Genomic DNA, 20,671 nt, shown 5'->3' with positions numbered 1-20,671 from the left:
GCAAGTTGGCCTGTGTTCACTCACTTCTTACATGATAATGTGCTCCCAGGAATTCATTTTATATGAACAGAAATTCTTATTCAAGTCAACCTCCAGTTAATAAAACTTAAATATATTTTCCAATCTTAATGAAATTGATTTTAGAAATGTTTAGTCTTCATATACTTGATCCCTTTCACATACTTTCTCTCCACCATTTTGGAAGCTACTCTAAATTGAGTTGATATGAAAATCTAATATTGCCAGCTAGAAGCTCTGCTGTTATATTCATTCCCTTTATTACTTTCTCTCCTTCCTTCCTTCCTTCCTTCCTTCCTTCCTTCCTTCCTTCCTTCCTTCCTTCCTTCCTTCCTTCCTTCCTTCCTTCCTTCCTTTCTTCTTTCCTTCCTTCCTTTCACCCCCTTTTTTAAATGGTACCCAAATTTGAATTCTGGACACTGTGCTTCTCAGCTAGCTCAGCTGGCTTATTGTGCTGGTGCTGTATTACTTCAGCCATGTCTCCAAGCCCTTCTTTTGCAGGTTATCTTGGAGATAGGAGTCTTATGGGTATTTTGCTCAAGCTGGCTTTCAACCATGATCCTCCAGATCTTATCCTCCTGAGTAACCATAATTACACAAATCACTGCTGTCTAGTCTAGCTTTCTTTCCTTCTAAATAATTTCACTTAGAAAATTATCTTTTAAATTGTCAACTCATTTTTAGAATTTAATCATTAGGTATTATGCCACTGATTATGTAAAGCTTACCTTCTTTTTTTTAAAAAAGTGATGCTTTTGTGTTGTATATGCTAATTCAAATCATAATATTGTGTTACTAAAACATGAAGAAATTTTAAAATACCTTCCTAATAATTCCTATTTTAAAAAATCACTTTGTGGGTGTTGGTGTTAGTAGGAGTTCAGCACACATCCTCCAGCTTGCTAGACAAGAATTCTACCACTTCAGCCACACTCTATTTGTTTTTGTTTTTTAGTTTGTTTTTAGATAATATCTTTAAGTCTGTGATTCTCCTAGTAGCTGTGATTACAGGCATGAATCATCATGCTTGGCCAAAATCACTTTGAAATAAAATACAAGATTAAAATATTCAAAAAATATTACTAGATTCTAAATGTTGAGATAAATACTAAATGTCTCATTTGAAATAGAGCACATGAGATCAGTATGTTCATCTCAATGTAAAAAAGATGTTCAAGTATTAATTTATTTGAATATCTGGAAGGATGATATTTTCCCTCTAGTGGATAGCCTTTGTGGATTAATATATTTTAATGGGATCATCAATACTTTTCTGTCTGGAAGTACCTAAAAAAACTGACGTTAGGCAGCGTCAGTGTGTATGGTGATTCAGAACTGCAGATGCCTATACAATTAAGAGGAGAAGAAGTACAAATTCTATCTACTTTTAGTCAATTTATTCCCTCATATATATTCTTTCAAAAATGTATATTATGTTTTGAAGGGAGAAGGGAAAGCAAAAGAAAATCATAAACTTGAATTGTATATATGCAAATATACGATTAACGCACATATTGACAAGTCTAGCTAATTTAGATAAAAATCTTTTATCTAAAGATTGTTTTGCTTAAAATATTTTAATATGAAATTAGTTGCTACAGCGCAGGCTATTAACATTCAGATTGATCTTGAAATGAATCAGCTTTTGTGGACATCATAGCAGGTTCTGAAAGTTTTGCACAGGGGCAAGTGAGTATATCTTGTATCTGTCTTTAACTATTTAGAAGCCAATTTACTTCCAAATATGATTCAAGATAATAAAACAAATTTGAAATCTTTTTATATAAAATGCTAATCTGTTCCTGAGATTATGTACTGTTAGTACAAATTCTATTGGCAGATATTTTAGTACTGGCTATACTCTTTGAAGAACCTGTTCAAAGAGTCCTTAGTTCTGAGAAAGAAGTTATTTTTTATATTTGGGCAATGTTTATTTTTTTGTTTCATCCTGTTGTTTAAAAAGTGACATTAAATGCTTTTTAAAGAAAGTTAATCATAACAAACAATGGGTCTGCACTCTAGTTTTTCTATAACTACAATTTAATAGAATAACCCTGATGCAAAAAGCTTTGGGGACTCTAGTTTTCTCAATCAGAAAATGAGAGAACTGGGAAAAATGATTTCCAAAATCCTTCATAAAATAAACTATTCAGGATTCTGTGCTAATTACTTTCAACATAATCCTTAAATCTAAAAATGAGTATTTTATAGGTAGTTATACATACTTGAAGTGTGGGTGGAGGTAAAATACAGGATATGGATATGGGCGTATATACCCAAGAGACAACCACCTTTATCAAGGAGAAAGAAAATTACTATGTTTTCAAGAAAAGAAAGGAAACCCTAGAAAAAAATATTCTAGCAAATGATGTTCATATTTGTTGTTATACTAAAAGATCAAATGAAGGAAGAAATATTGTGGCAGACAACGATGCTCTTCTTTGTTGTTATACTAAAGGTCAAATGAGGAAAAGGAGGAGCAGCACTTACTGATTAGAATGTTTGGTGCAGTTCACTCATTCAAAAAAGCTGATGAAATCCTACCTATGCGGGTGGAAGTTATCAGTAAATTAAGTAGATAAAAATTGCTGCCCTCTTCTAAAGATGTTTTAAGTTCAGTCTGATTAACTATAGGAGAAACAACTTCCAGAAAAAAAATTCTGTGCATTACTTGACCTGTAACAAGTAGAACTGTTCTCTTCACCAAATCACAATATTTCAATCTGATGTCTTCCCTTGGAGTCCTATTACTTCATCCATAAATGACTAAACAAGTAGCGCTACTATGAATGATTAAAAATCAAAGATACACAATTTTCCAAATTGGGTAAAACGTGAGGATAAGGTTCTTCATGATATAAGAAAAATTCTGGTAGCAGACTACAGATTACTTTCTAACAGATATAAAGTACATTTAGAGATAAAAGTTATTGTTTGTATATGGTTTTTGTTCTCTCACTACATTGTAAAACAAATGTTTATATACCCACAGACTTTATATGCTGGACCTAATCTCCAACATGATGGTATGTGGAGGTGTGGCCTTTGGAGCATATCTATAGCTAGTGAGGGTAGAGCCTTTATGAATAGGATTAGTTTCTCCTCCTCTATCCTTGTCTTTCCTGCCTCACACCCACAAAAACAAACTACTGTCTGCAAACCAGAAAGATAGCTCTCAGTAGGAAATGAATTCACTGCCAACTTGATCTTGAATGTTTAGACCTCAGAACTCTGAGAAATAAATTCTGTTGTTTAAACAAGGTTGTCTGTGGTATTTTTATTATAACAGCCCAAGCTGACAGATATAATCTAGAAAAAAATAGGATAGTCCAAAACAGAAAGAAAAAAAAGCCATCATAAAATCAATAAACATTTGATGATAAAAATGAAATAAATATATTCTAACAAAGGCACAAACCATGTGTCTAGATTGTTTTCTCCAAGTAGTCTTTTAGAGGAAAAAAGGCACTTATATTTATTTCAAAAAGAATGTCAACCAAATTTAAAAAATTATTATTTTTTAATATGTCCGATATTAGTCATGGAATTTTAAACTATATTTCCCCAAAAGAGATTTTCCTTTAACCTTTCTCCTTTAGGTATTTCACATCTAATATAACATTTGACTATTCCTTTTTGATACATTTAAAAACAGGATTCTAAGAGTTCACTAGACCAATTTTCTTTTGTGCAAAACAAAACTTAATATTAGTTCTCATTCACACTTTAGTTTCCTTAACTGTATACTTTTCCTTCTTTGCTACAAGAGTAGCTATTTATAGAATAATGACATATACATACAACCTTCAAGTAATGACCACTGACCATAAGCAAACTGCCTAACTTAGCACTTCCTCTCAGGCCTCCCAGCAACTGTGCAGCCATTCACTTAATGTAGACTTCTCTATCCTTGCTACCACTCAAACATGAGAAACTGCAAACACAAATTTTAGGTAAGCAAGTTAATGCATGTAAAGCACTAATTAGCACGTGCTCTTGACTCTCTTGACTAAAAGGAATACCATGAATGAAATAAATTTAACAAGTTCTACCTTTCTTTTTGATAATTCATACAATCTTAATTTATTTGTGTTTTTATATTAAATTCTAGCAGGGCCTACACCACAGGTACGGTGGTAAATGGATATAATTTTAGGACATCACCATTATAATAAAAATATTCATTATAATGTGATAATTTATAATGAGGTTCTTGAGGAAGGGAATGAAGCAGTTGGTACAGTCTTAGAATATACAGAACAAGCATCCAATAAATATCTGGTTGGTTCATTAATGATTCATTGATATTAGGAACAACATGATGGAAATCTCTTAAAACTAGCCTACAATGCATTAAGCCTTACTTCTCGTGTATAAAATCTTACTTGGTCTATTTATTTGTTTCATTAAAAGTATTTGATGAAAAATATTTATAAAATATATATACATAGAAAAATTCTGCCTAAATGGGGTAAGTTTTATCTTCCAAATAACCTAGTAATATTAAGAATGAATAGAGAATTAGTAACCCTAAGAAAATACAGAATTATAATTACAATATCCATATGAACAACATATAACAGAACTTATAATTTAGATGACTAGTAGGAGCTTCTGCTTTCTACTATTGCTTTCAGGTTTTTCTGCTTCTATAGAGTCCCATTTTAAAATAATGGTTCTACTACTCCTAATCGTTCTACCAATGGCCTGCCAAGTAGAAGTATTCAGTAACTAATCATCTCAGCTTTAAAAGAATATTAGGCAACTTTGTGAATGATTTGGGGAGAGAGGTTTGGAAACCTGTTGGTCTTTTTCTAAAACGAACACCAGCCATTAGAACTGCTAGCAATTCTAGATAGCAGTTCACTGGTTTGTAGCCTTGTCTAATGTCATATTTCTATGCTGATACTAATATTCTAGATTGATGTATATTCTAAAAGCTCATAATTCTTACATCAATCAAGTCTCAGCAATACATTTGAAAAACATGTTTTCTTTTCACTAAGAAAAACCTCAGCATTTAAGTAAAAAAACAAAACAAAGCAAAACTGCTTTTCTTTCCCTTTCTTTCTCTTTCTGGTGGCAGAACAAGGCTCCCCCTCTACCACTGAAGGCTGCTGGTCTGGCTTCAAGCTGTGATTCTCTGACCTCTGCCTCCTAAGTAGCTAAGATTTTAGGTGTGAGTAGCCACTAGTGCTTGATTATTCTGCTTTCTTAGTATCCTATTGTGCTTAACTATCTTTAGACCAAACACCTATAAGAAAATGATGACCTGCCAAAAAGTAATTTGCTTTCCTTGAACACATAGGTGAAGATTCAAAGTACAAAGTAAAACACAACCTGAAAAAATACGAGCTATTTTCTGTAATTTCATTAACTACTTACGGACCAAATATATGTCACTGTTGGTCCTAAATATGGCTTTTAGAACTAGACAATCTTTCATCTCATATTTTCAATGTAGTGTTTTGACTGAATAGAAACTAAGACATAATTCGATGACAAAAATTATTCTACAATCTAAAATATTCTCTTAGAATATGAAAAGTATGACAAGATATAATTATTTATTCATAGTATTCATAGTCTTGGCAAGTGAATAAAATGTATTTACCATAAATTTAACCAAAAGTATAAACATTATTTTACAAACTATTTTTGTATTTATGTTTTAGTTAAATTTTTTTGAATTATTTCCCTAACATAGATTTCTTTTTTTTTTTTTGCCAGTCCTGGGCTTGAGCTCAGGGCCTGAGCACTGTCCTTGGACTTTCTCAAGGCTAGAGCTCTACCACTTGAGTCTCAGCACCACTTCCGGCTTTTTTCTATATATGTGGTACCGAGGAATCGAACCCGGGTCTTCATGCATGCTAGGCAAGCACTTTAACCACTAGGCCAAACTCCCGGCCCCTAACATAGATTTCTATTATATATTTTACTTACAAATAATCCCAGTAAATGAAACGGATTAACTTTCTTTGAAGTCATATGCTACTAATAATAAATAATATTGGAAATGGTATTTTGGAAAATCATTAGCATATTGTAGCTTCCTTATTTCAACTGGGATATATTTCATATGAATGTTTACATTTTTATTTTTATAATTCCATGAATTTTCTGCAGAAAAGTAATGATGCATAAATTATACATCAAATAAATTTAAACTTTCTTTATAATTCATACATCTTAATTTGTTTAGTTCCTTCTCTGTTTTTCATGAACATCTCCATCAGACATTACTGACACTCCAGTGAATCAGACACTCTTGATTAACACATTTTAATTCCAACTAGTACTAAACTAATTTAGCTCACAAAATGACATACTTGTACTGGCATATTCTGCTGATCAGCATAAGTATGTAGTTTGTCTTCCATACATCTTAGATATTCCTATCATCATCAACACTTAATTAAAATAACTCACATAAAATAACTATAGTAATAACAGACCCAGTTTCCTTGATGGTACTTTGGCAAGGCGTATCCTACACAGCACGGAATTGCAATCAGAATAAGTATTTTGATATGGATTCAATCTAAACATCAAAATTGGTCACTTACATCAGATGAGACTATTTCTCATTACGTTATCAAAAACCATGGGAGACTGGTATACTGTCAGACTTCTGGATTGTGAACACACTATACATGTTTAAAGAACATCCTATAAAATTAGCAATTTTATATTTATGTATATTGATAAATATATTATATATTTACTACTTATAAGTTAATTTGTATTCCAAACATGCAAAGACATATATTGTTTTGGTGTCTTTGATATGAGTAGTTAAGGCCTTCTATGCTGCACTCTTACTGGTCTTCTAACAGTATCCTGATATGTTAGGAAATTTTCTGAGCAAACAGTAATCCTTTCAAATGCCCATGCAGGTTAAAACATTTGTTAAACACATTGGCCTATAGATTGGTCTTCTACTATAACTGGTTAATTAAAAATGCCTTTACTTTCTTTAGAAACAAAATAATACTACCACATTCATTTGGTGATATGGTTTTAAAGTTCATATTTAAAGTTATCTAACTCACATGTGAACTATATGAGCTTTTTCCCTGTAGAATAGCTTTCAAGTGAATTATTGTTGTATCTCACTTTGTTACCTGATATATCGGATATATTTGTATTTGATTATTTGAAATTGGACAGGGAACAGGGGAAAACAAGATGAGGGGTGGGAGTGGGGGGGAGGGAAATGGGGACCAAGACATGTGAAAGGGTATCAATGTATGGGAATGTAATGCACCATCTATCTGGCAAATATCATGTAACCCTTCTATTAATTACAATAAAAATATATGAAAAAAAGTCTGTTTGATATTCAAGCCTGATACAGCATTTGACACAGCTGATCATTTTCCTCCTTGAACACTTTATTTGGTTTGCAGCATACCATGCAGCTTGATTCTTTTCCCATTTCATGGGTATTCTTTCTTAATTCTTCTTTGATTCTATTTTCCCATCTCCTTGACTTCTTGACGTTCAACGGCCCAGAATTTCTCATTGTATAGTTTCTTTTCTCCAACTAAACCCACTACCTATGTGTTGGCATCTAGGCTCACAGCTCTAACTATAATCCCTATGCTAATGACTCAAAATTACATTCCAGCCTGCCTCAACCAAAAATATCCATGCTCTGATATCTTATTCTTTACTCAGTATCACTTGTATGATTAATAGCCATCATATCCTTAGCATATTCATGATTAAAATTCTGAAATTTCTTCTCAGACATTTTCTTGAAGTTTTACCTCTATGAATGTCAACTCTTTTTTTATTCCCAGCTGAAAACAGGCCAAAATCTTGGCAGTCATCCTTGACTTGTCTTTTTTCTCTTCCCAACAAAATTCCAAACTAACACCAATATCTGTTGGCTTTTTCTTCAAAATATGTAGAGAATCCAGTCACTTTTTCTTTCTGCTACTACCTTATTAGCATAATTATCTCCAAACTGGTTTTGTTTATATACTTCCCTTATAAAAACTAATCTCAACATACAGTCTCAAGGATTCTGTTAAAAGCCTTGCCCCTCCACACACAGTAAAAGTTGAAGCTTCTATAAGAATCTACAATGTTCTACTTGAAGTGACTTTGTGTAACCTACAAGTTCATATCTATTCAGCCCTTATCCCCCACACTGACAATTTTAATTATGCAGATCTTCTCCTTGGTCCTTCAAAAAGATAAAATAAGTCAGGGTTTGAACTCAGGGCTTTTACATTTGCTTGTCTCTCAGCTTACAATAGTATTTTTCTAGTTGTCAAAAGGGTTGTTTCCTCATTTCCTTCAAATCTTTACTGAAATGCTATCATTTTAATGAGTTTTTCTCTGGCCACCCTAACAAAACTTTCGGAATGTTGCCTATTTACCTTACTTTCATTTTCCTCCATAAGCCCTTATCACTGTCTAACAGATCATATACTTCAAAATAATTATTAATTTTATTTATTATTTGTTTCCCTTACAGACTTTTACATTCTGTAAGGATATGGATTTTCATTTATTTTGCTTTCTGTAGGAGGAATAAGAGGAAACTATTTTTTTAAATAATTGGCAGTCTTAGTGTTTCTCCAGTTACAGCTTATAAGACTCATCTGTTAAACATAAAACAAATAAGAATAATTAAACGTGTGGATTTCTAATGCCATACTACTCATCTTCAGGAATTCTGATAAATTTTGGGCTCAGTAACAATCAGGATTCGTCCATTAGAGGTCCATGAAATACACAGAAAGAAGCACCAGCCCTGTGGATCACTTTCTAGCTTTCTCTCACTATAGCCATATACAGTAAGAAAGGGCCAAATATGGCCTACTTTTGTAAATAAGGGGTTTCTGAAAGATATCCATGCTTTGTTAATTTCCACAGTATTTGTGGCTGTTTTATGCCATAATAAAAGAACTGAGTGAGTGTGATAATGACCATGTGGTTCACAAAGTCAGAAATATTTTCTCTCTGGCTCTATTTACTCTCTGGCCCTTTGTAGGGAAAGAATATAGATACTTTTGACATAGAGTTTAGTTATAGAACATAAAGCTTGCTATAGAACACAAAGCTAGTTATCCCTGAACTTCTCTTACTGAAATCAGAAGAATCAGATACCTATGGCTCAAGTCTGTAATTCCAGCTATTTAGGAGGCTGAGAATTGAGGCTGAAAGTCAGCCTAAGCAGGAAAGTCCCTAAGACTCTTATCTCCAATTAACAACCAAAAAGTATAAGTGGCACAGTGCCAGCCTTCAGTGAAAAAGCCATGGGGCAGTGCTCAGGCCCTGAATTAAACGAGTGCACATGCACACACATTCGCGCATACACACACACACGTGCATACACACATATGGGCACATACAAACATGCAAACAAAGCAACAAAACCAAAGAAAAATGAACCTAAAGGAAATTTTATCCATCAAATATAAGGAATTGAACATATGTAGCAATGGTTTATTTTTAAGTCCTAAAGAATGATCTTTTTATCATTTTACATTATGGATGATAGGAAAAAAGGAAGGAAGAAGGAAGGAGTGAAGAAAGAGAGAGATCATTTTTGTTCTGTAGCCCACATTAGGTAAAAGTTAAAATTATGCTATAAAAGTATATAGACTTGTTCATCTTTACCATTTATCTGTCTGATATTTTATCATGACACATTTACTATATTGTAATCACTAGATCAGTTTTCATAAGTAAAACTGATGAAATTAATAATACATTGACATCATCTTGACATACTTGTAATTTGTTCTATATAATTTTTTTATCAAGAGAATAACAAAAATGGAAGCACTCTGGAAAGCATTTTCAATAATATGATATTTCCAAAAACAAAACTGTAGTTTCAAATTATGTGAAAAATAGCTGAGCTCCTAACAGATGTGATTTTAAAACCAATTTATAAATTTAAACAATATCTTTGAAACTTTTAGCTTGCAGAAGTAGCATGAAAGTGAAAGGAAAACCAAATACTAGTCTCATCAAACTCTGCCTCCAGTATTTGATTTAACAAACAAATAAAAACTTCAAAAAAAGAAACACCTGGATTTCTAAGACAAGGATATTTCATTCTGTTCTAATTAGAAGAGCCACATGCAGCCTCCTAACACTTGACACTTCTTCCTTTGCTCCCTGCTCATCTAGTTACTGCTTATTTAGTTACTCAAGCTGAGAAGTTTTAATTTGTTCTAATAGTTGAGGCCAGAAAAACTATTACCACGGCTGCAGGATAGCATTATTATCAAAGTCAGCAGCTGTCAGGCACCTTTATATATTTTTCAGTTGCTTTATTTTCAACATTTAGAATCTGCTCTAAAAAGACTAAAAATTACATGGAAAAGAAAAAAATCTTAGTTTTTAGTGCTTGAACTTTGATAAATAAGCATTCTTTCCTACTATCTAAATCTGGCCCATTTGTTTCTGAAAAATACTATGACTAATATCGGAATTAGAAATTGTAGATAAGTAGATAGAGCTAAATATTTTAATAAATTCATTGTACTTGGGACTTTTCAGAATACTCCTCACTCAAATTACCAAATGTCTAATAATTAATCTTTTATTTTATTATACAAGGTCTCAGGTAGCTATCTTCAACTTGTTGCGAATGGAAAGGGAGTTTATCTAGTTTTAGAGGATTTCCAAAGATCAATTATTCAGTACTAATAAGAGGAAAGAAAAATCATGGGGAGAGAAGACAAACCAAGTTTAATAGAAGAAAAGAACTAAGAATATGTTCAGACTATATAACTACCTGCATATATATTGGATTAACACAGACATTTCTGATAGTAAAATGGCTAGACCCTGATAGTCTGAACAGGAACAATGGAACAGGAGCATATGGATCCTATGCTATCTTCAAAATGCAGTACTCATCCCCGGAGGAGAAAAATCAAATATATTATTATTATTTGTTCTAAAGATACATTTAACAGTAGTACTATTTTTCTGTTTCAGTTTCAAGTGTTAAAGAATCTTTCCTCAGATCTGATTCATTTTGAATCTTTTTTTTCATGTGTAACTTTGAGCTTCGTATTTTTTTCATGTTGGTATATAAATGCCATTTATACTGAGATTTACTAGTAATTAAAAACCACACGGAGAAAATGGGAAATTTCTTACTATTTTTTTCCTCTTTGCATGATTACTATGTCAAAGCATTAGGTCAGTTTGCTACACTAACGTCTTGCTAAAAATAGAACCTGTGGAAATAAATCTTAAACAAATGGAGAGGTCTGCAAACCACCACTAGATGGCAAAACAGCTTTACCATGGCTATCAGACCTAAAAACAAAATGTGACTTACAAACCTGCTGCAATGTCTTTTTTAAAGCATCAGTGTTTTGATCAATTTGTGTTATAAAATACGGATGGCCACTTTGGTTTGAATCTACATTACTTGGTATACTTGATCTTCGGCATGGATTTATAATCCTATCATGTCAAAGCCTTCATTTACAACCTGAATCAATGTATTATTAAATCCAACAGTTTTATTTATGAAAACTGATCTAGTGATTACAATATAGTAAATGTATCATGATAAAATATCTGATAGATAATGGTAAAGATGAGCAAGTCTACACACTTTTATACATTCAAACTGGATATTTACAAATATATATGTGCCTCATTATTGATTGAGGCATTCTCAATGTCAGTACTTATTGAGATATTACATTGAGTTTCATATGAAAGATACGCATTTGCTTAGTTATTAGAGTCATAAACAAAGTATAAGGTTCCTTCTTACAAAGGAGTTCTGTAGTAAAGAGGAGGAAAAAAAGCAAAGCATTTTATTCTTCTTCATTAACAAGAAATGTCCTTAATCTTCTGTAAATTATAGTAAGCTCACAGGAAAAACTTTGCTGTTGGGGCTGGGAGTTTGGTGTAATGGTAGAGTCCTTGCCTACCATGAACTAAGACCCACGTTCGATTCCTCAGTATTACATACATAGAAAAAGCTGAAAGTGGTTCTATGGCTCATGTAGTAGAACTCTAGTCTTGAGAAAGCCCAAAGACAGGGCTTAAGCCCTGAGTTCAAGCCCTAGGACTGGCAAAACCAAACAAACCAAAAATAACACCAAAAAACTTTGCTACTTATTGATAAAATTAATAGAATCAAAGCTAGCTGAGTTAACGGTCTATAATTTTTGAAACACAAAAGAATTAGCACTTCCACTGTTTCACGTAGAGCATTTTATTAAGTTATTTTGATCATTTCCTAAGTTTTGTTGAACAATACAAATGAATGCTATGGGAATGAATAAAGAACAAGCTGATGCTATTAATAAATAATTTAAATTTCTAAGCACACGAAACTTTTGAATAGAGCTAAGCAAGATTATAGATTCCGTTCTATGTGTCAAGCATGTGAATTACAAAACTTATACCACAATATGAGGTTGTATTTATTTTGCAAGGAACTGCCAAACTATTGACAACATTGGCCACTTTAATGTCTTCCATAGCCTGAGCAGCTAGACTTTTTGCATGTGTAAATAGATCTGCTGATGTTATTTAGTTGTTCTCCTACTAACTGAAGCCATCAAACTTGAAATGGGAACAATTTCATAAAAAGAAAAGACACTAACTACATACTGCTTTGCAGAATGGACTAACTATCGGGAGAATTTATTAAATTTTGAGTTAGAAGTTTATTACAATGATGAAATTACAAGTTTAGAGCCTGCTATAATGTCACTTGGCAATATATTATGTTTGTGCTTGCAATGGAAACGGGAGTTGGTTTTGTAATGTAAATAAGAGTAAAAGAAGTTTATTTAGGATACTGTTTCAATGTATTTTTTTCTACAGTAGAACCACTAAATGAGTACAATTCAAAACTATGCAAGGTGGTACCTGATGTGCTAATCACAAATTTTACTATGCTTAATCTGTTTATAGTCTAGTTCCATTCCAACTATGCTCAAATAAACTTCTCATCTCTTCCCTAGGAATATAAATATAAAACTAAACTTTTCTTTTAGTTACTTGAAGGTGAAGGTAATGAGGAAGGATTTCCTTTCAGAATTTCACAGTAAAACCAAGTAGGAGGCTAGAAAAAGAGTTGAATAGCCACTCTGAATTAAGCAGTACCTGATATTGTAGTCTCTGGCTTCTAATAGAGCCTTAGTCTCTAGTCAGTCTTCTGCCCTTGATATTTTCTATTTGCTTTCAATCTGCATTGTCTTGCATTGACTTTATGCACTGATTGTATCTGATCTAGAGTGTAAACGGCGATGAACTCAGAAATCATTTCCCACTACACACTCCTCATATTTAAATCATTCTTAAAGACTTAGGAAACACTTGGGTTGTCTCATAACTATATAAACTAAAATATAGTAACAGGGCCAGGAGTGTGGCCTAGTGGTAGAGTGCTTTCCTAGCATGCATGAAGTCCTGGGTTCGTTTCCTTGGTACCACATACACAGAAAAAGCCAGAAGTGGTATTGTGGATCAAGTGGTAGTGCTAGCCCTGAGAAAGCTTAACGACAGTACCTAGACCCTGTGTTCAAGCCCCAGGCTGACAAAAACATAGTAAATAAATAAATGAAGAATAGTAACAACATGTTTCACTCTTAAGAATTTGATTTTTTTCCCATTATTTCAAAGACATTTTTCTAGGGAGAGAGACATTTAAATACCAAATAGGTAGAAAGAATACAGTGAAAGAGTCCACATGAATGAATAGGAATACTTGTGCATCAAAATTTATCTAAATTTTCTTCAACCTCCTGACTTACTTTACGTTGATAAAGACACTACAATTATCCAGAGATTCAAAATAGGAACTGTAGAGCAATCTTTGATTCTTCCAACTCTTTCTTTTCTATATCTAATTTCATCAAGCATAACAAAGAGCTGTTTTTTTCCCCTTTGTTATCCTATGGCTCCAACACTGATTAGGTTCAGAAAGTTTTTTCCTAGGGCTAATATAACTAATTTTCTGAGTCTACAATAAGTGCTATTTCTTTTTATTCATTTTAAATGTTAATATTTTTGAAGTTTTTATGGTATATGCTCTTGGTTTTTCCATTAAATACTTTCTCCCTAAGCAATTATTCTGTCTATATGGATTCAGGTGCCCTTACTATAATGTTGATCCTTGAACTTTTTTTTTCTGCTCTAGGCTTCAAACCTGTAGGTCCATCAATTTAATGCATATTTCTACTTGTTAATGTTACAGGAATGTCATCTGCCAAACTCAAACCTATTTCCCATGTTGATGTCTCTTCCTCAGAAAATATCTCTACTTGGTCAGATTAGGACAAGAAACCAGAATATGACTTTTTATTCTTTAAGTCACACTTTTGGGCTTTATTTTTGTGTCTAAAGTCTACTGATACATTACCATATCCACTGCCACTATTTCAGTAAGAATCATTAAGAAGTTTCACATAGATTATTCTAACAGCATAGTAAATAGTATCCAAACTTGTTTTTCTGAAATTCTAAGACTAGCTGGAGTGATTTCTTTTCTAAAAATGCAATTATGAACATATCCCTCTCCTGTTTGAAATCCTTCAACAGTCTTCTCCTCTTGCAGGATCAATTTCAAGCTGGTTACTAACGTACAGGGTCCTTTCAAGTCATTACCAGTTATTATCTCTTTAGCTAATTTGTTCCTGATATAATTGGTCTCTTTCTCCCTTCCCCTCTGGATTTTGGAACTTATTTCTCTCTTCCCACAATATTCTCCCTTTTGTTGCTGCCTCTGCCTAACTCCTAACTCATCTTTAGGTGGCAATTTTGATTTCACTTACTATTTTGACAATAGTATCCTGACTACATGACTCTGAAGATTGGGTTTGGTGGTCTGATTTTTGCTAAAGGCAAAATCTCCCTATTTAATTTAGCCATTATCAAATTCTCTACACACTAGCAACTTCTCTTTCTTATTTGTATTATTATAGGCTTTTAAAAATATTTAAATTAGGGAATGGGAGTTTGGCCTAATGGTAGAATGCTTGCCTAGCATGCACGAAGACCCAGGTTCAATTCCTTGGTACCATATACAGAAGTGGTGTTGAGGCTCAAGTGGTAGAGTTGTAGCCTTGAGAAAAACCCAAGGACAGTGCACAGACCCTGAGTTCAAGGCCCAGGACTGGCAAAACAAAAATTTAATTTTTTACTATATTTTATTGTCAGGTAATGTATAGAGGGGTTACAGTTACATTTGTCAGGCAATGGGTACATTACTTCTCGAACCTTGATAACTCTGCTCATGTTTTTGTCCCCCTTTCCCTCCTCTCACCATCTCCAAAACTGTGTCTGACCAGGTATATTGTATATATGTTTATTTGCTTATTTGAAATAAGGAAGGGAAGGAGAAAAACAAGATGTAGTCTTTTTTTGAGAACAGGAATTTTGTAGAAACTTGTATCAAGATGACTGGCAAAGCCTAAATCTATTATTGTACATTCATGTCATTGCTCTTCTTAAAGATATGATGGATCTTTGAGTAAAGACTCAGCTCTTAACCAGCATTTTAAGGCCCTTCTAAACCAACTGGAGTATATCTTTCCAGTTTTGTGTCAGGAATTCTGGCCTACCACATTTCTTACCCTGGCTTTGTCTATGTATTACTTTGAATATCCCAGTACAAGTTGGTTTGATTTGGCCACACTTTCACTTAAAGGCTCCTACCATCTGGAATGCCATTGCTCTGCTTATTTGTTCCCACCCTTGCCCCAACCACACACACCTACACCCACACTCCCCCCACACACACAGTCTTCCTTTGTTTTTTCTCATTTTTTTGCAAGTAGAGGGAAGTTTATTGGGGTATGTTCCCAGGGGAACCCCCTGAGCAAACCAAGAGAGGTTGCACCAGGTACCCACACATCTTTCTAAAACACTCTTATCTCCATCTCAGATAGACTTAATGATTCGTTTCTTCTTGAATATTACATAACTTTTTATTGTTAGCTTTGCAGCAAAGACATTGAGCTTTATAAAGACACAAATTATCGAGGTGATAATTTTTAGATACTAAAGTGTCTGACATCTAGTAGTATTCAAAGAGGTATTGCATCTAACTATTTAAACTCAACTCTGTTTCAACTACTCTTAACAAGTTGCTGGGAAAGAATGTAGGTAAATAGAGAATGGTTCTTTCTATCCAGTGAAAATGCATGGATTCATATATCTTGGCATAGCCCTAGCTTGAAGGAATTTGGCATCCACTTTAATCAACCTTTTTTTTTTTTAATAACAGTGCTACTTAAAGAGATACTACTAGCACTCAGATCAAAGTCTTCTGATTTATTCCCAATCCAAGCCATCTTTGGCAAGAAAAGAGCATGAAGAAAAAATAAAATAAAATAAGCTGGAAATATTTCATGAATAACAATCAAATTGCAAAGGTAAATTCAATGGCACAAATCCAGACTGTGTTGATTCAATTCCCAACTTTTATGCAAATTCTTTATCTATCAATGTGTTGGTTACTCCATCCACACAGGAGAAATATTACAATATATAATACTTTTAAGGTTATTGTGGAGATTAAGAGTTTATGTAAAACATTCATTACAAAACAGCACACAGAACACAACAAATAAGTGTTAGTTAATATTGTTATATTAATTGGTGGTTGTTTAATTACTAAATTATCATCTGTTCTTAGATTTTCAGGAAGGTTCTCCTAGAAAAGACATAAGCTTTGATGAAAATGTTGAAATATTCCAGAGTACTTAGGTAATAACATACAGCAGCTAAGAAAATATGAATGTCTTAAAAGAACAGTGTTGGTACCAGGTCTATTAAAGCCTTTGAATTGAGCTTTGTAAGATTACTCAATTTTATTTCTCCATTTTCACATCTTAAGTATATTATATGATGGTATGAGCTGACTAACAAATGATCACAACTTTGAAATACAAAAGCTGAAGGGAAAAATTAGATTATAAGTACCTAATGTAATTGATTAATAATATAGCCTACTACATTAATTCCTCTAATGTCTCCCAACTCTAATTCTTCACTCTTAAATTCTTAATTTTCTGAAAATTTTTAAGATTTCTGTGTAGAAATATGTATTTTATTCTAGGCAGGTAATGGTGGCTCACACCTGTAATCCTAGCTAAGGAGGCTGCGATCTGAGGACTTGGGTTTGATCCAGCTTGGGCTGGCTCTTATCTTCAGTGAAACTACTAAAAATACCCAAAAAGCTAGACATGGCACTGTGGCTCAAGAGGCAGAGAGCTAGCCTTGATCAAAAGAGGCTCAGGTACTAGCAAAAATAAATAAATAAATAAATTTTCTCATCATGTATAAAAATAAATTTCAGAATCAGTGTTGGTGTCTGTTAGAATGCTATAAGACTTATGTGGGTTCTGAAAAATTAAAAGTAATGACTAATTTAAAGTACAATTCTAAATCAGCATTATAAAAACATTCTTAAGATTGTAAGATACTAACAAATATATTTGAAAATCCAGTCTTCAAATGTTATGTAATGATATGAATAAAAATTCCAGCTTAAAAGCCCAAGGATAAATCTCAAAAGTATGCTGAGATAACACATAATAATTTAGCTGTTTATTGAAAGTACAGCCAATTCTGGATTACTTTTCATTTGTAGAATTACTGACAGTTTGGATAGTTTAAAAAACAAACAAACAAACAAAAAACTGAGCGCAGTGGCTCATGCCTGTAATCCTAGCTACTCAGGAGGCAGAGGTCTGAGGATAGCAGTTCAAAGACTGTGAGACTCTTATCTCTAATTAACCACTAGACAACCAGAATTGGTGCTGTGGGTCAAGAGGTAGGGCGGTAGCCTTGAGCTGAACAGCTCAGGGACAGTGCCCAGGCCCAGAGTGCAAGCCCCACGATCAAGAAAAAAATAAATTAATTAAAACCCACATCTCTTCCCATAATGTTACCTTTAGCTTCTCCCACAAAGTATTCACCACAGTATTTAACTTATTGGACTAATTCACATTTTAAATCCTTTGTTTTCTTAACTGAACAATGAGATGGCTTAATTAATTAATTAACAACAGATAAAATAGAAAGGGAGGGCAATATAGTAGATAACCAGTCTGAGCAATCAAGAGTTGGCTGCACAGTATTATATTTATCTTGAAAATTAACACAGCCTTATCCTCTTTCATTATCTTTAAATAAAATCAAACAGGAGTTCCTATGCCTTAACATTCCTAGTCAAGTCTCTGAGTACCTGAAAGAACCCTGGTGGTACAGGACCTACTGGCATGCCATCTCCTGGGGGAATGTTTCCTAGCACTGGACTGGGAGCTGCTGCAGCACTCTGCAAAGAATAAAGGAGAAACAAACCTATATCATTACAGAGAAGGTACAAAACCAGAAACTAATGATAACAGAGTGTCAGATGGGCTGTTTTTCAATCTTGGGAACAAATGCCAACACTTTCTCCAATCTAGAAGTAAACTAAGGTATAACAGTTAGGTGGTGAATGACTCAGCTACTTGCTTATAACAGGACCCTTTAAATTTTGTGAAGTCAAGGAACTTCAAACGATAATATATTTAAATAATACATGAAATGCCATTGGTAATAGGACAAAGGTTTAAGTGATTTATTTTAAGGCATATGTATCTGAAATGGTAACCTCATTGGCAAATGGGTGACTATGTAGATGAAAAGTTTAAAAATGGTGGTTGCAGAAAGAAAAAACAAACATATATTTTTTAGGTTTCATTTTGTATGTCATAAACAAGTACAGAAATTTTTTTAGTATAAGTAGCAAGAAACTTTGCTATAACTAGTAATCCAAATAAAACTATTGGGGTAAGGATGAAAATTTAAATGGGAGACTGAAGAAAGAAATTAGATGAGGCGCAATGAATATCATAAAATTATCTAAAAATCAGATTAACTAACAAATTCAGTCTGCATACCTTGCAAACAATTTCATGAAATCTTGTCATTGCATGACACAGGGATACGAAAAACTGTAGATGAACTTCTTTGTAATTATAAGTTTAATTCTAACATACAGCAGTTATATATACAATTGTCTATAAAGATAAGATTTCTTCTCTCAACCTGGCTGCACATATTACAAATACAAAAAAACAGTCCAGAAGGGACCAGATGGGATGTAAATTACTATAGCCATTATGGAAAAAAATATGTAAACCCCACAAAAAAATTTTAAAGAAAGAATGACTGTACAATTCAACAAACTCACTACAGGGTGCATGTATTTAAAGAAAAAGAAATCAGTATGTAGAAACATCTATACTCCCAATTTTTAAAAACTGAAGTACTATGCACAATAGCAAGATGTGTAGTAAACCTAAATGTCTATCGATAGATAAATGAATTTAAAAATATTGCACTTATACTCAATGGAATATTACTCAGATATAAAAAGATGGAAGTCTGTTATTTGTGATGACATGGATGAAACTGGAAAGCATATTAATTTAAAATAAGCCAGACATAGACAGATGAATACCATTTGACTCAAGTATGGAATATAAAATAGTTAATGTTACAGAACTTGAGAGTAAAAGGTGGCACTAAAGTAAAAGAAGAAATTAAAAGATTGAAAAATATCCCAAGGACAGCCTCACAATGATGGAAAGAATAAGATGGTGTTATATTAACAGTAGGGAGCCTACTGTTGGTAAGAACATATTTTGTCTAGGTTTTCCCCTTCTTCTCTTCATTTGTCTACCTGCTTCTCCTTGAACCTACCCTGCCTCTTTATTACCAGCTTCCTGGGGTTTTATTTTGCTGAACTTGATTTTGACTTTCTAAGGAATTACACTATTTGAGATATTCCTTGAATCAACCATATTTCAGTTAATACATTCGTATACACCTACATACCACCAAACATATTACTTATGAGTTGGTAAGCTCATGAGTTGGGTCAGTCTCTCTGGACCCAACTTACTTAATCACTTAACATAAGTTTTTTCATTCCTTTACAAATGGTAAAATATAGTTCTTTCTAATGGATGAGTAAAATTCCACCATGTATATCTACACAGTTTCTGGATGCGTTCGTCCACTGAGGATCATCTGGGCTGAGTTCATACCTGGCTCTAGTGAATAGTGCCATAATAAACATGCTTGTGCTGGTTTACTGTATCCTGGTTTGTAATTATTTGGATCAATCCAGGGATGGAATTGCTGAATGTTTTTTTTTTGCCAGTTCTGGGGCTTGAACTAAGGGCCTGAGCACTGTTCCTTGAGCTTTTCCCTCAAGGCTAGCGCTCTGTCACTTGAGCCACAGCACCATTTCTGGCTTTTCTATATCTGTGGTACTGAGGAATTGAACATGGATCTTGGTGCATGCTAGACAAGCACTCTACCACTAAATATCCTGGCCCAGGATATATTTAATTTTTTTTAAGGAACCCTCACACTGCTTTCCAGACCGGTTGAAAAAGTTTACATTCCATTTTGATCATAACCTTACCAGCATCAATTATTGTGTATCCTACAAAATTAAGAAGAGTGAGGGAGAAGTGTGCAGGGGTAGGATGGGCATGAGCTTTGAAAGGGGTGACATTGATTAAGATATACTTCACTCATAAACTGCTTTGTTAAATGGCAATTCCTTTGTACAATTACCTAAAGGTAATAATAAAACTGAAAAAATGTATTTTGTGTAATACTGAAATATGATTTTGAA

General features: G+C 33.4%; 1 protein-coding gene across 5 annotated transcripts in view; it reads right to left on the bottom strand.

The window, feature by feature from the left end:
• Nucleotides 1-20,671, bottom strand: part of Ssbp2 (single stranded DNA binding protein 2) — a 219,667-nt gene that overhangs the window by 55,992 nt on the left and 143,004 nt on the right. For 3 of the 5 annotated variants that reach the window (XM_090331683.1, XM_090331684.1, XM_090331685.1), the window contains exon 5: nucleotides 18,221-18,310. The exons of the other annotated variants lie outside the window; for them this stretch is intronic. In XM_090331683.1, the coding sequence (XP_090187809.1) occupies nucleotides 18,221-18,310 (90 nt within the window). The remainder of the gene's footprint in view (nucleotides 1-18,220; nucleotides 18,311-20,671) is intronic. 5 annotated transcript variants of the gene reach the window in all.

This window comes from Megascapheus bottae, chromosome 4 (assembly GCF_031878675.1).
Source record: "Megascapheus bottae isolate mThoBot1 chromosome 4, mThoBot2.hap1, whole genome shotgun sequence".
Taxonomy (NCBI): domain Eukaryota; kingdom Metazoa; phylum Chordata; class Mammalia; order Rodentia; family Geomyidae; genus Megascapheus; species Megascapheus bottae.
The sequence above is the reverse complement of the archived record's forward strand: the minus strand, read 5'-3'. Positions and strand labels throughout refer to the sequence as shown.